This window comes from Podarcis liolepis (assembly GCF_965112155.1).
Source record: "Podarcis liolepis genome assembly, chromosome: 7".
Taxonomy (NCBI): domain Eukaryota; kingdom Metazoa; phylum Chordata; class Lepidosauria; order Squamata; family Lacertidae; genus Podarcis; species Podarcis liolepis.
Window position 1 is genome coordinate 90,168,046 of NC_139561.1, and position 15,981 is coordinate 90,184,026.

The window sequence follows — 15,981 nt, forward strand, 5'->3', positions numbered from 1 at the left end:
TCTGGAGCTCTCATGGAGGAGGCACATGAAGAAGGGCATCAGATGATGGCCACAGGGTCTGAGTCACTATATGGGGAGAGGCAGTCCTTCAGGTATTGCGGTCCAGAACCATTAAAGGCTTCATAGGGGAAAACCACCACTTAAATTGGGCCCAGAAGCTAATTGGCAGCCAGTGCTGTCATTGGCCTTATCTGCAAACTGTCTTGGTGCAGGGAACAACCTTGCACAAAATGGCTTGGACTATATTATTCTCTGGGAATGAATTTTCATGGGGCATTTTAAAAAATCTTCTGTGCTCTACCTGGGACATTAGACACTGAATTAATAAGAATCATTCATGATAATGTACAATCTGATACTTGCTATGCGAGTGTGGATGTTATGTTATATACACATCTTTGCCACACACACACACACATACACACACACAAACACAAACATACATACGGTGGATGCTCAGGTTGCGAACGTGATCTGTGAGGGATGCATGTTTGCAACCCGCAGTGTCCGCAACCCACAGCTGCGCGTCTGTGCACACGCGGGTTGCGATTCAGCACTTCTGCGCATGTGCAAATCATGATTTAGCGCTTCTGCACATGCGCGACCACCAAAATCTGGAAGTAACCTGTTCCAGTACCTCTGGGTTTCGGCGGTCCATAACCCAAAAAAACCACAACCTGAAGTGTCTGTAACCCAAGATATGACTGTAATGTTAGATGTATTCTACAACCATGGCAGAGGAAGGAAATTCCACAAATGGAAACAGAGATAACGGAGGAGCTTCAAAAGAAAGGATAAGAGCATGGGATGGTTAACCTGCTCTGTCCCTTTACATGTTGAAGAATGCGACTCTTTTGGCAGTCGGGTGGCCAAGGTAGGTGACAATGGGACTCCGCTTCTCCAAGACACCTGACCACCTTCAGAGGGGAATGGCGCACATTTCATAAAAATGTGGGACATTGAAAAAGCCAACCAGCATGGGAGAGATGTCGATCTTTTCAGGAGGGATGGGGGATTTGAAGCAGAAGTTCTGCAGGATGCTGGTGAAGAAGAGGAAAAGTTCCGTTCGGGCCAGATGTTCTCCAAAGCAATAGCGCTTCCCTAGGAAAGAGGAGGAAGGTGAATATGGGCTTTCACAGTGCCGTTATAGACAACTAAGGAGTGTTTGGAAATGGAAGGGGACTCACTCACCAGCAGAGAAAGGCATGAAAGCCTTATTCCTCTTGAATTGCCCACTCTCATCCAGGAAATGTTGGGGGTCAAACACATCTGGTCTTGCAAAATGTTTGGGGTCTTTCAGCACAGACCCGAGCATGGGAAACACTTCAGTCCCCTGAACAAGAAACAGAGAGAAATGAGAAGAGATGGGAGAAATGGAAGATTCTTCTGGGTGACAAATCATTCTGAGATTTGGAGGAGCAAATCCTGTTATCTACTACCAGAACCAGTAGTGTACTGGTCAGTTCTGTACTGCAAAAAACTATCATGGTGGCCTCCACAGCCACGCACCTCTGAGGAGAGTCCCCAAATGCAGACAACTGTGACGATCCATTAGCCACCCTCCAGTACTAATATTCAGAAGATGATGACGATGACAATGATTATTAAATTGTCCTGTTTTTTGGCCTTCCCACAGTTATCTGGTTGGTAATAACTTTGCCTTCATGAAGTTAAATTAACAGCTGCTCCATCTAAGAAAAATACCGTAGCTTTTGGAGAGTTAGAACTAAGCCACCTTTCAGCCTCATAAGAAAACCCACCACCACTCCTTTGGGGAAGAAGGCACCAAGAAAAATGGGCCTAACATAGTGTCATCTGGCTGGGCTCTGTTGGAGGTTCCGTACGACTGAGGTGCAATGGCTCTCCTCGTCGTCACATCTTCCAAATCCATCAGGCTCTCCTCCTCCGACGGTGTTTAATGACCTAAGCCTTTGATGAGGCTTCAGGCACACTCCTCCATTACGCAGAGTATCCAAACAGTAGAAGGAGCCAAGAAATGTGTGCTACATCGCTACATTTATTTCTAACTACGCAGGATATAAAAGAATATGCATCTACTCTCTGTGAGAATCAGTGAACAACTGGAACAAAGAAACAGGAAACCAGTAACATCAACATCCGTCTCCCGTCTCCCGTGAGACTTCCAACAGTCTGGAATGTAAACAGAGTCTTGTGACTCCCAAAACTGCACAGTGGCATAACAGAAATCTAATAGGCTCTTCTGGTCTTATTTTGGATTTGACTCTTATAACCCTAGAGCGGTGATGACTGATAGGTGAGGGACAGAGGTACCTAAGGGAATTTTGTTGGCCTTCAAAATATGTCTGGAGATTGTACTGAATGGCAGAGTCTTCATCTCAGGAATTAATAGAACCACAATACCTTGGGAATGCTGTATCCCCGGAACTGGGTATCACGGGTCACACGTCTTACTACGCCTGTTGGGACCAGATCTGAGAATCTCTGGATCTCGTGGATCACAGCATCCGTATAGGGCATCAGGGGACGGTCATCCATGTTGGGAATGCGATTCAGGCCAATCACCCGTTCAATCTCTTTGTGGACCTTCTCTGTTGAGAAATCAGCAAGATGTGACCAAAAGTGCCATTTGCACCTTCAGGGAACTAAACAAGGATCCCACCTCACAGGTGGGAAAACAAAGAGGGACCATCCCATAGAAAGGCAAGGACACACCTCTCCACCCTCTTTTCCAGCCCTTTCCCCATTCACCTTCGATCTCTGGGTATTTCAGTAGAAGCAGGAAGCCATAGCGCAAGGTGGTGCTGACCGTTTCTGTGCCAGCGAAAAAGACATTGAGGGCCGTCATAACAAGATTCTCTTGGAAGAACTCTGTGTTTGGGTTTTCCTTTTCCTAGGCAGAAGAAAAACAAGAAAAGAAGATGTTTCACTTGTTATATCTTAGTAAAGGTAAAGATAAAGGTAAAGGGACCCTTGACCATTAGGTCCAGTTGTGGACGACTCTGGGGTTGCAGCGCTTATCTCGCTTTACTGGCCGAGGGAGCTGGTGTACAGCTTCCGGGTCATGTGGCCAGCATGACTAAGCCGCTTCTGGCGAACCAGAGCAGCGCACGGAAACGCCGTTTACCTTCCTGCCAGAGCTGCACCTATTTATCTACTTGCACTTTGACGTGCTTTCAAACTGCTAGGTTGGCAGGAGCAGGGACCGACCAACGGGAGCTCACCCCGTCGCGGGGATTCGAGCCGCCGACCTTCTGATTGGCAAGCCCTAGGCTCTGTGGTTTAACCCACAGCACCGCCTGACTGCCTCCTTTCTATGAAGCTCTCTTTCCTAATGATTGGCTGAGGGGGGAAGGAACAGTTGTGGAGTTCTGAAAAGCAGCCCAACGGTTGTGTAGGCAACAGGTGGCTGGGTGGAGTGGGAGGGAGCAACCACACAGTCCCTTTGTGCAGAAAGGCTACAGAGGAGAAGTCCTGCTGAATCAGGCCCATCTAGTCCAGCGTCCTGTTCTCACAGCAGCCAACCAGATGTCCCACTGGGAAGGAGGGTTTGAGCACAACAGCCCTCTGCCCTCCCGTGGTTTCCAAAAACCGGTATTAAGAAGCATGGTTGCAACCAACCCATGGAGGAGGGTAGGGCACAGCCATCCTGGCCAGTAGCCTTCAATAGAACTCTCCTCATCAATGCGTTGAATCTTCTTTTAAAGCCATCCAAGTTCCAAAATTTCCTTGGTTGAAACTGTTACGATATAGAAGCAATGTGGCTGCGAGCTACTGCTAGCTTGAAAGCAAAACATAATGGGAATGTTGGGACTGTTCCGTAGGAAACAGAGGGACAGTCTATTCACAGTGCGAAGCACCGGAATTAGCTCAGAGTGTAATATGAGCTGTACAGGAAGTACAGGAGGAGTTTGGTCTCTCGGCTGTTGGAGTTTGAAGAGAGCAGACGTGTTTTTCTGTAACGCTGCAAAGACAGAAATAAAGGCATGTAAATACGTTTCTGTCTATCTCTTTCCCCTGCCCGGGGGGGCAGGAAAGAGGGGGTGTGTTCTTCTCACGCTGAGAAGGATCGCCTATCGGGACCTAGCCTGTATCCTGCCGGGGAATGCAGACAGGGTGATCAAGCCGGGTGCCTGGAGAGTGGCCAGTTTCTCCTGATAAAGGCTTGATTCGCAACAGAAACAGGCTCTACAAAGTTTCCTTACACAGAAATTGACCATAGTACTTAGAAGAACATAATCGTACCTGCTGCATTTTCACTAGGAAGCAATCAATGAAATCCCGAGGGTTGTTGGGGTCCAGGGTCTCCTTGTTGGCTTTTATCTTCCTCACAAAGAACTCTTTCATGAGCAAGAGCTTCTTGAAGGCTTTCTCTTGTGGGCCAGGCAGGTGCTGCATGATGCCTGAGAACATCTCGTAGAGCTGTGTGTGATGGGTTTGGAGGAATGCAGCGTTGGCAGGAGGAAGAGAGAGAACAGATATTGAACAAAGTGTGTGGGGGGCGCTGGGGGCACCTTGGAAGATGGCGGATATTAACATCTATCCAGCCCGCACGAGGTAATTAGAGCAGTGTTTCCCAACCTTTTTTGGGCAAAGGCACACTTGTTTGATGAAAAAAATCTCGAGGCACACCACCATTACAGCCCCGTGACGTCAGCGCGCAGCGTCACGCCGGGAGGGATGCACGAAAGTGTAACTTTCAATTTTTTCCCCTCCCCCTTGCCGGGGAACCTCCAAGCTTTGGGGGTGGGGGGGGGGAGGAGGCAGCAAAGCGAGGGACTGAGGGACCCTAACCCTAACCCTAACCCTCACCGATCACCCGGGAAAGCATGCGAACGAGGAGCCCCCGTGTCCTGCTCCCGGCAGCGGACGGCACAAAGCGAGGAGGCCTGGACAAGGCAGCACGCTCCCCGCTCTCGCTGCATCGGAGCTTTTCTCCTCCAGGCCGCTTTCGAAGTCCCCTTCTCCGCTCCCAAGAGCCGGAGCCGCTGCTTCCAGGCCCTGTCCGAGCCCCGACTTGTGGCCTCACTTCGAGGAGCGCCTGTTGCTGGGGACGGGGCTGCATCCCCCTCAGCCGCCGCCTCGCTTCCTTCCAGGAGACCCGATGGCTCCCCCTCTCCCGCTCGCCCTCCTGCGCCCGCAGCAGACCGAGACCTCCCCGCCCCCGCCCGGCTCGGCCCTACCTGGGCGCCTCCAAGCCCGGCCGGCTCCGCGTCGCGCTCCACGCCGGGCAGCTGCAGCAGGGGCTGCGCGGGGGCGTGCGGCGGCCCGGCTGAGCGTGCCCCGGAGCCGCCGCGCCGTCGCTCGCGAGTCCCTCCTAGAGCCCTCGGGACTGACTCCGGAGTCGCGAGGCGGCGCGTCGCCCAGGGAAGGGGCGGCTTCCCACAAGTCCTCCGGGAAGCAAACGCCCTCGCCCGCCTCCCTCCAGGCAACATCTCGCGGCACACCAGGCAACATCTCACGGCACACTAGTGTGCCGCGGAACACCGGTTGGGAAACACTGTAGAGGCTGATTATGGGGTAATCAGTCTCCCTTCATCTCTCCAGTGGGGAGAGATGCAGCTTTCGCCCGCTGTTGCCATAAATCACCCCCGAGTTCGGAAGAAGGAGGGGGTGAGGCACTGGGTGCACAACCCTCGGCGGGCCTCGGAACTCCTCTGAAGCTGCTTCCAGGTGTGAAACTAGTTGCGTTACTTAAAGGGGAAAAAAAATTGGTGAAAGATAATGCACATGCTTCAAGAGAGGCAGGAGGTTTTTATCTGCTTACAATTTTACCACTGAAATGAAGAAGACTGAGACGGAAGATTACATCAAAGTACTACAGACATGGTATGTGGAATGGAATGCAATGGAACTGAAAGGGGGGGGGAATGACTTTTTTTTCCCCTCTATGTGATTAACTAATAACCCTCCCTCTTAGAAGATCCGTCACAGCAACTAATTGCAAATGGGACTAAAAATGAGCTGTGTGGAAATAATATGAACTTAAAGGTTTTACTTTGTGAAGGATTTGGAAAGAAGAAGGGCTCTCTTTGTGACGCAGTTAGAATGGAGATGTGATACGAGACCTGTGTTGCAGGAGATTTGGTCTTGGGGAGGGCGAGCCGAAGATTTATTATTTTCGAGGAGATTGTGATCTGGAAGGGGCAGCCCTCCTGGAAAAAGACTAAGTCCCGGCAGACTGGAGGAGGACAAATGTTGTCCCTATTTTCAAAAAGGGGAAAAGAGAGGACCCAAATAATTATCGCCCAGTCAGTCTGACATCAATACCAGGGAAGATTCTGGAGCAGATCATTAAGCAAACAGTCTGTGAGCACCTAGAAAGGAATGCTGTGATCACCAATAGTCAGCATGGATTTCTGAAAAATAAGTCATGTCAGACTAACCTGATCTCGTTTTTTGACAGAATTACAAGCCTGGTAGATGAAGGGAACGCAGTGGATGTAGCCTACCTTGATTTCAGCAAGGCATTTGACAAAGTGCCCCATGATATTTTTGTAAAGAAGCTGGTAAAATGCGGTCTTGACTATGCTACCACTCAGTGGATTTGTAACTGGCTGACTGACCGAACCCAAAGGGTGCTCATCAATGGTTCCTCTTCATCCTGGAGAAGAGTGACTAGTGGGGTGCCACAGGGTTCTGTCTTGGGCCCGGTCTTATTCAACATCTTTATCAATGACTTGGATGATGGACTCAAGGGCATCCTGATCAAATTTGCAGATGACACCAAACTGGGAGGGGTGGCTAACACCCCAGAGGACAGGATCACACTTCAAAATGACCTTGACAGATTAGAGAACTGGGCAAAAACAAACAAGATGAATTTTAACAGGGAGAAATGTAAAGTATTGCACTAAAAAAGCCAATGCAATTCTGGGCTGCATCAATAGGAGTATAGCATCTAGATCAAGGGAAGTAATAGTGCCACTGTATTCTGCTCTGGTCAGGCCTCACCACTTTCAGAGTTGGTTGCATTATCGACAACTATATGAAACACATAAAGTCTTTGTATCTTTCCCATACTCTCATTAGTGATTTCCTGATTATATGGTTGTAAAAACTTCTATGAACCTTCCCTTTCCTGTACCATAAGTATGCGTGCCAGCAGAATCTGTTGTCATGTCCTTCTAGTTCTAATGCCCCTTGCTTATCCAATCTCATCCAGTCCCTGATCCATACCAAACAAGCAGATTCATAATACAAGTACGCTTCTGGTCGGTCTTGACCACTGCTGGACATGGGGGTAATGACAGAGCCCCACACAGAGCTGGCTCTCCTGCGTACCATGCCTTCAGCAGATCAAGACAAATAGCATTATTCACAAATGCACAATAGAAGTTCTCCCCGTCCCCTCCAATTTACCTGTCCCCAAGAGCTGGAAACAAACTGGTAGGTTTCCTGCATAGTGGTGAGCAAGGAGAGGAATTCCTCATCTTTATATTCAAAGCGGTTGCCAAAGATGATGGAGCTGATGACGTTTGACACAGAGCGGCTCAGGATGTAGGTGGGGTCAAAGGGTGCACCTAGAAAGAGAGACACCCCCCCCCTCAAGTCACTCAGCCCTGGAACAAGTCAAGGCTACAGTTGACTTGCAAAGCTGTCCAGTCCTTGCCTTATCCATGTTATGGGTTGAAATCTAGGCCTCAAGCATGACACAGAAAACCTAACCGGAGTTGACCTTATGTCCATCTTAAGATGATGGGAGTGGTAGAAAACCACCTGAGCAAAAGGCCTCCAGGGAAAGTGCAGGACAGGACCATTTGGACCCGGGTTTGTGGTGGTGGGAGAAGGGCTGTCATATGGAGGATGGAGCAAGCTCATTTTCTGCTGCTCCAGAGGGCAGGCTACATGTCGCAGATATTTTAGCTGTGATTCCTGAATTGCAGGGTGTCACGAAGCTGGGGAAGGCTCCGGAGCTGAAGGAGGAGGAGGGACGGGAGCCTGTAAAAGAGGAAGGAGTAACAGAGGGTGGAGAGCAAGGGGAAGGCACTCAGCTGTGAGCCAATCTGGTCCTCCAGGAAGTGCACCCACAACATGGACAGGCCACGCAGAACTCGAGGCTGGAAGGTCTCCTGGAAGATGCTGCTCTTAGCACCATGCAATGGGGAGGACTTACTTGGGGGGCATTTAGGATGCTGGAGGAATTTGGTCTTTTAGCACAGACCTGCATCTCTCCCACTAATGCAGATGTCGAAACCTAACTCTGCACCCGATTTCATCCTTCTCCAAATGTTGTGGTGGTGCAGTTCTCAAGAATTCGAATAAGAGGATGGTGTCATTTTGAGTGAAAATGCCTTTTTTAACATGCATTTATGTGCAAAAGGCCTGCTAGGGACTACCCTGTTGTACACTTCGGTTTCCTACCTACTAGGATGCAGAATCCGGACCCCATTTCCAAAGGGGTTGCCGGTAAGAGCCCTGGAAGAGGGCATAAAAACTCCTTTTGGAATGAAAGAAGCTTACACGCAGCTGAGCTGGGGGTTGGATCATGACCTCAGAGACCTCTCAAGAAGGAGCACCAGCGGTATTAGAAACCGAGGTATGAAAGCTAGGAGCTAGATGGCACTTTAAGCCTAGGTTAGGGGCGCAACAACAGAATGTCTAGGCACGCTTTTTTTAATAACAAAAATACAAAGCTGAAAATGAAGGAACTGCAGCTAAAATATTATGTTCGTATTTCACATGGTCTAGTCCTTCCCCTGCCCACCCCCTTAATATTCTTAAGAGGGTCTCTTCTCCAGTCTTCAGAGAGTAGCTGGAAGTGGGGAGGCAGAAAAAGGCCCTCCTTTCCTCCCACTCTGCAGTTTTAATCTGAAATCTTCGGCGCAGTACTGCCCCCAGAGCTCAGAAACTGCAATGCCAGTTCCTTCTGCGCAGGACCGGAAACGGTTAAAATGCAGGGAACCAAGAAGGTGTTTGGGATTGCCCAAGCTGCTCTGCTGGAGGAGGAGCCAAAAACTCCCACTTCCGGGATCTTCTACGGATAATTCGGACGCATGAAAGCTATGCTCTGCATCTTGTAAATAGATGTAAATAAAGACATCTCTGAGTGAGCAGAGGTATTTCTTGTGAAAGGCCTCCCAAACCCATCACACAGGGGGATTGGTCTAGAAGACCCTTGGGGTCCCTTCAAACCCTAAACTTCTGCAATAGATGAGCCATTGGCTAGATTCAGCAGGAATTTCTTATGTTCTTATGATGTGAGGTGAAGCAGGTGTGCTCAGCTTCTGAGCACTAACTCCTGGTCTCTGAACACTTGTCTGATTGTCTCAGCAACATCCTTGTATAAAACTGCATGACCTATCGTTTACTAAGAATCTACCATGGATCAACTTCAAGGTGTGAGTCCAGCTTCTAATATTATATGAGAGAGGGAGAGTTTCAATTCGCAGAAAGCAGTATGTGTTTAATGGCGCTTTCCTTCATCTGTTATTTTTGCCCTCGACATTCATCAACAACTCTCAAACTGGCTTACAGATGACCAACATTCAAACACTCGGTTCACTGTCAAACATTTCTATCACCTCATGAAGCAACATTTCTTGAAGTTATAAAAACTGAGCTCACTTTTTGTTTCCCTCAGGGATTCCAGCAGGAAGTGGGTCTCCTCCAGGATCCGCTCTTCTACGGATCTCTTTCCCATCCCAAAATTCCTCAGCGTCATGATGGAGAAGCGCTGTAGCTGTTTTTCCCGTTCCCCGTTACTGAAGCCAACCCCTGAGAAGCAAAGGAGTGAGGAATAAGGAGCAGGATTGAATGATGTTGTGGCTGAAACCACAAAGGTATGGAGACCCCCTCAAAAAAATTTTTTTTGCTTTTTGGTCTGGTTTGAAAGACCCAATTTCAGCTTTTGAGAGAACATTCTAAGTGTAAGAGAGGTGTGTGTGTGTGTGTGTGTGTGTGTGTGTGTGTAAGAGAGAGAGAGAGAGAAGAAGAAGAAGAAGAAGAAGAAGAAGAAGAAGAAGAAGAAGAAGAAGAAGAAGAAGAAGAAGAAGAAGAAGGGGAGGAGGAGGAGTTTGGATTTGATATCCCGCTTTATCACTACCCGAAGGAGTCTCAAAGCGGCTAACATTCTTCTTTCCCTTCCTCCCCCACAACAAACACTCTCTGAGGTGAGTGAGACTGAGAGACTTCAGAGAAGTGTGACTGGCCCAAGGTCACCCAGCAGCTGCATGTGGAGGAGCGGGGAAGCGAACCCGGTTCCCCAGATTACGAGTCCACCGCTCTTAACCACTACACCACACTGGCGTAGAGAGAGAGAGACTTCCCTCAGTAAGAGGGGTTTAACAATAATCTACTACATAGGACCATGAGAAGGGCCAATGAGACTCTCCAGTGCTAAGCGTGATAAAAAGGGCATATAAATGCCAGTAATCATGCGCTCTGGGCAAGAATTGCCCAAGAAGAGACTGACCGTAACCCTGGAAAAGCCAGTCAAACGTGGCTTGTTCTCCACGGTCACTGAAATCTTCATCCTGGTCCACCAGGGCCTCCTTCACGGCATCGTATCCACACAAGACCACAACACGGCGGGGCCCTAAGTGGATGGTGTAGACAGGACCATATTTCTCACAGATCTGTAAAAGAGAGCACAAGGTGAGCCTGCTGGGTCAGGTTAAAAAGGGGTACATCTAGAGTCCAGGATCCTGTTCTCAGAGTGGCCAACCAGATTCCCCTTCTGGTAAGATTACCAGATTTTTTCAAAGAATCTAGGGACACTTTTTTTTTTGAAAAGAGAAAAAAAAGTTATTAAAAATGTTTATTTTCATTTTCCAAGTAATATCTTCTCTTCTGTGGTCTCCTCTGTCGTGCGGCCTTCCTCTGGGCCCCGCCTGATCTCTTGGAGCGCTAGCCACCATGAAGTAGGTTCAGGTCGGGCCTGGACTCGGCCATGTGTCCTTGCCCTTCCGGTGTTCTCTTACCTCTCCTCAGTGGTGGCAGTGGCATTGGTGTGGCAAGGTCAGGGCTCCCCTCTTTTTTCTCCTTCCTCTTTCTCTTCCTTCTCCTTCTCCTCTCCTCCTTCTCCCTGCATCGGCTCCAGAGTTTTCCTGGTTCCGGAGTGCCACTGGGCAGTCGGCTGGGTGGCCATGTGCCCTCGCTCCCGGCTCGACTTTGGTTGCGGGAGGGTCAGCGGTTCCCCCAGTTGACGCGCCAGGTTCCCCCTTGGCAGTGGCGGCAGCTGCGGCAGTCTCAGCAGCCCGGAGCCAGCCTGGTAGCGCAGTTGGCTCTGGCTGGCTTCAGAAGCTGCTTGCTGCCATGGCGCCCACCATTTTGCCTCACCGGAAGTCCCCATATGATGTGTCTTGTGCCGCTGAACCAATCATGCAACATTCATTCCCTACTAATAAATCCACAACACTTAAAATATAAATCCGAGGGCATTAAATGAAATCTGGGGACATTCTGGGGATGGATTTTGTCCGGGGACAGATTTGTAAATCCAGGGACTGTCCCTGGGAAACGGGGATGTCTGGTAACCATACCTTCTGGGAAACCTTTAAGCGCTCTTCCCTTGTTTGGTTTCCAGAAACTGGGATGCAGAGGCATAGCTGACTCCAACTGCGGAGGCAAAGCAGATCCATTGTGGCTATTGACACTTCCCTCCATTCCCACACACTGTTAGGCAGAGGGATGGAGAGGGAGAATCAAAGTTGGAATTAGACAAGAGAGAAGGCTGGGTTGGCAGACTGGAGTGATCTTCATTCACCATCAGCATATAATAATGATTTTATAACCACAATTCAGAAAATGGATAACTTTCCAAACGGCTTTCCAAACGGTTCATGTTGTCAACACACTTTTAAAGGCATGTGTCATTTCGCAACACAGTCATTCAGTATTAGTAGCAAACTGGGCATTAAACTAACCCCTTTCCAGCCCCGGGAGGAGCAGAGAGACATCTACACACTGCAGCCAACACACTAATGTGTCGTGACACACAGTTTGGAAAGCTCTGTTACAGAATGTTACCTTCATAAGTGAACGGTACATATCGCTTGTGTTGACTTGGAGCAGGTTCCCGATGAAGGGGAGGGGAGTTGGTCCGGGTGGCATCTTGCTTTTGCGGTGCATCTGCCGCCATGTTGAGAGGACCATCAGGCAAGAGAGGCAGATGACCAGGAAAAGGGTTGCTGCTCCCAGGAGATCCATGGGGAAGTTGCGGTGGCCTGTGGAGCTCTACAGGCAATGTGTTGCTGACCAGCTGGGAAGCGAAAATACCCGCACAGTCCGAGTTGAGCCTGTTACATACCTTTGGAAGAACCTACTCCTTGAAATTGTGCAACCTGTTTACTCTCTGCTCAGGGTCTTCTTTCAAGTCAAGAGAAGACCTTCCAGAGCAAAGTTCAGATGGACAGATAGTGGAGACAGGGAGTTGCCTGTCCAGGTCTGCACCACCACGGGAGCTTCAAGGAGTCAAACACAATTCTCTCACCTCATTTCTCAGAATTCTGTATCATTTGACAGGGTCTCTGCTGGTGTAAGACTAAGAGGAGAGCAGCAGAATTGTAGAGTTGGAAGGGATCCCCAAGGGTCATCTAGTCCAACCCCCTGCAATGCAGGGATCTCAGCTACAGAATCCCTGACAGATGGGCCCTCCAACATCTGTTTACAAACCTCCAAGGAAGGAGAGTCCACCACCTCTCGCAGGAGTCTGTTCCACTGTCCAACAGCTCTTACTGTTAGAAAGTTTTTCCTGATGTTTTGTTGAGATCTCATAATTTGAAGGTGCCCTCCAGAGCGGGAGAAAACAAGCTTGCTCCATGTTCCATGTGTCAGCCATTCAGATGTTCGAAGATGGATGGACTATATGGAACTTGCCAAACTGACTGGGAGACTCTGGGACCAGAGAGAAGAGACGGTGGAAGAAGATTGGAAGAAGTTTGAAGAATGTTTGAAAAAAATATGTTATTTTTAAAAATCTTAGAATAGCTTTGGAAGTGGATATAGGCTGTAGGGTTAGCAGTGGAAGATAGTGTATTTTAAAATAGTATTATTTGTAAGGGATAATATGTGAAGATTATAATGGTAAAAGTAAGTGTGATTTTAAAAATGGTTAAAAATTATGATATATGTAAACTGCTAAAGATGAGGTAAAATGAAAATCAGATGCGGGGACTTGGGGAAGCTCACCTAACAATGTTTAGAAAAAATAAGGATAAGACAAGAATTTGTTTGTATTCTTTGTTTGTTTTTTGTTTGTGTTGTTTATTAGTGTTATAAAATGAATATTTATTTATTTTTTGAAAAAATCCCCCACAGATGTTCGAAGATGGGTATCATATCTCCTCTCTTCTCAGGACTCCTCTCATATCATATCAAGAGAGATCCTGATCTATTTACCAACTTTCCTTGTTACTTATTTCTGCACATTCCCCCCCACCAATGGATCATAAAACCTGATCCTCCAGGCACACCTGCCTATTTCCCCTACTCTGTTGGGAGTGTTTGCAAGGTCTACATGCAACAGAAGTGCCCAATGTTGACAAAAGGTGAAAGAGCAACAGTGCGGCAGTGTTTTACACTGTTTTACAGCTTCAGGACCAATATCAAGGGCCACCCGACATAAAATGTTTTACAAAAACCAAGCTTGCCTGCTAGATCTCCAACAAAGCCACTTCCGAGCTGGAGAGGAGGTGGGGTTGCGGGCTTCACGCCCCTCTCCATGCACGTGGGGGCTGGCTCACAGCTCCCGCGATACTGGGGGAATCCTTGGACGTGTCATCCCCCCGGCCAGCCAATCGGCTAGTCCGGGAGGCGTGGCCTGCCCTATTTAGGGCCGGCGCGACTGAGGACCCCCCTCTTTCCGCGCTACAGCTGAGCAGGTTTTCCCGCCCACCCACCCATTGGGTTAGGCTCTCTGACATTGCTATGGACTTCAGTTGGTCACCGTTGAGGAGCCTGGTAGGAATTTTTCCCAGCTGGCAAATTGGCACCGGCCTTTTGGTTTTTTGCCTACCTCGTAGCAAATCGACACAACTCCCTTTTCATTGGCGGTTAGGCACTGGTAGGGGTATTGTTATGCAGATGGGGGGGGAGCACATCACCTTCCCCCAAATTGAAGGGTAGTCCGCTAAAGGATTCCGGGGGGCGTTGCCTTGTCCTAAGCCTATGGAGGTGTGGGCCTACAGCACGCCCCCGAGTGGTGACCCTGGGGGGAGTTCCTAGTTGATGTGCATCAGCAGGACTCCCCCTACTGGTGGTTAACCCTTGCCGGTCTTCAAGCAAGCAGGCTGAAGCCGGTTAGTTGGGAGGACCAATGCCTAAGCCAATACCGCTCAATTCCTGTAATCAATAAAGCTGTGGCCTAATTTGACCCATTAACCTAAAATCTTGTGTCTCGTGTCTTTATTTCCGAGAGGGGGGGGGAGGCGGGAACTCACCACGCAATGGTGTTATGGAGCAGGGACAGGCAGGGATGAAGTACAAACCATTTATTTCGCAGGGCGAACGTGTTGTCATTTGTCTGTGCACCCCATATATAATAGCTTTTTTTAAGAAGAAATCCGGCCGAATAAGCCAAGCAGGCAAAGTGTTCAGTCACATTACCATGCACAGCTCAGGGGTAAGCAGCCAGTTTTATTGTGAAAAATCCCATGTCCCTTTATTAGGGCTAACTAAAGTGTCACAATATTGAGTGAGCTTTTGAGTTTACCAGAATCTTCATCAGGTTAAGTACAGTGCGGGCAGAAAGGGACAGGCCACTGGTTTGGTATTAAAACAAAAAGGACAGCGTTGATTTTCGTTGCACAACCTTAGAAGATGTTCAGTTTCTGTTAATTGATTCTCATGAAAACTTACAGATTCTGGCTTCACACAATTAAGGCAGTGTCAATTTACTCTTGGCAGAAAGCCCAGGTCTGCTTGACCTAGAAACTATTTGCAGTGATTGGTTAACGACCAGCACTCAACTCTGTTATCTAGGAATGCTAGCACAGTTTGGGGTTAGGTGTGTTGAAGGAGTAGAAGTGCTGTGTATGGTTAAGAGAGAGAGAGAAAGAAAGGATTTATTTGCTTTGCTTTGTATGCAGAAACTCTGCTGGTTTCCCCCCCCCCCTTTTAATAAATCCTGTAAATAGTTATTCTGAGTCTAGCTGACTAGTCATTTCCACCTCAACTAGCTTCTTCGCTGTGCAGGAAAACTCTGCTACGTTTGGGCTAAAGCCATTAGGGCTATGCCTGACACTTCAAAGTTCCATGAGAAGAGGCATGTCTACAGAGTTGTCGTGCAGAGCCTATGCACTTCAGAATTTCAGTTTACCATAGAATCATAGAATCAAAGAATCATAGAATCATAGAATCATAGAATCATAGAGTTGGAAGAGACCACAAGGGCCATCGAGTCCAACCCCCTGCCAAGCAGGAAACACCATCAGAGCACTCCTGACATATGGTTGTCAAGCCTCTGCTTAAAGACCTCCAAAGGAGGAGACTCCACCACACTCCTTGGCAGCAAATTCCACTGTCAAACAGCTTTTACTGTCAGGAAGTTCTTCCTAATGTTTAGGTGGAATCTTCTTTCTTGTAGTTTGGATCCATAGCTCCGTGTCCGCTTCTCTGGAGCAGCAGAAAACAACCTTTCTCCCTCCTCTATGTGACATCCTTTTATATATTTGAACATGGCTATCATATCACCCCTTAACCTCCTCTTCTCCAGGCTAAACATGCCCAGCTCCCTTAGCCGTTCCTCATAAGGCATCGTTTCCAGGCCTTTGACCATTTTGGTTGCCCTCCTCTGGACACGTTCCAGTTTGTCAGTGTCCTTCTTGAACTGTGGTGCCCAGAACTGGACACAACACCTGGACTCTAGGAGATTTGGACAGAGATAACTCTGCGCTGGTATTGGTACAACTGCACACGGGTCCATTTTCTGCCCACTAAGAGGTTGTACAAGGACCGCTGCTCTGCATACAAACTATCCTGGACTTTGTGTTCATCATCTGAGGCCCTTTCTTTGTGTGCCTCCTCCACAAGAGGGCTGGACGGTGGCAACATGAGAACAGG

At 48.5% G+C, this 15,981-nt stretch overlaps 1 protein-coding gene across 1 annotated transcript in view; it reads right to left on the bottom strand.

Annotated features, from left to right (window-relative positions):
• Window positions 1-919: 919 nt before the first annotated feature.
• LOC310711107 (uncharacterized protein) overlaps window positions 920-15,981 on the bottom strand; it is a gene marked incomplete at its 3' end in the record, with an annotated part of 33,737 nt that continues 18,675 nt past the window's right edge. Inside the window, exons 11-19 of the mRNA XM_083512579.1 lie at window positions 11,950-12,156; window positions 10,394-10,556; window positions 9,547-9,696; window positions 7,342-7,502; window positions 4,225-4,401; window positions 2,731-2,872; window positions 2,383-2,570; window positions 1,192-1,333; window positions 920-1,101 (exon numbers count right to left, since the gene is read on the bottom strand). Of these exons, the coding sequence (XP_083368705.1) occupies window positions 920-1,101; window positions 1,192-1,333; window positions 2,383-2,570; window positions 2,731-2,872; window positions 4,225-4,401; window positions 7,342-7,502; window positions 9,547-9,696; window positions 10,394-10,556; window positions 11,950-12,156 (1,512 nt within the window). The remainder of the gene's footprint in view (window positions 1,102-1,191; window positions 1,334-2,382; window positions 2,571-2,730; window positions 2,873-4,224; window positions 4,402-7,341; window positions 7,503-9,546; window positions 9,697-10,393; window positions 10,557-11,949; window positions 12,157-15,981) is intronic.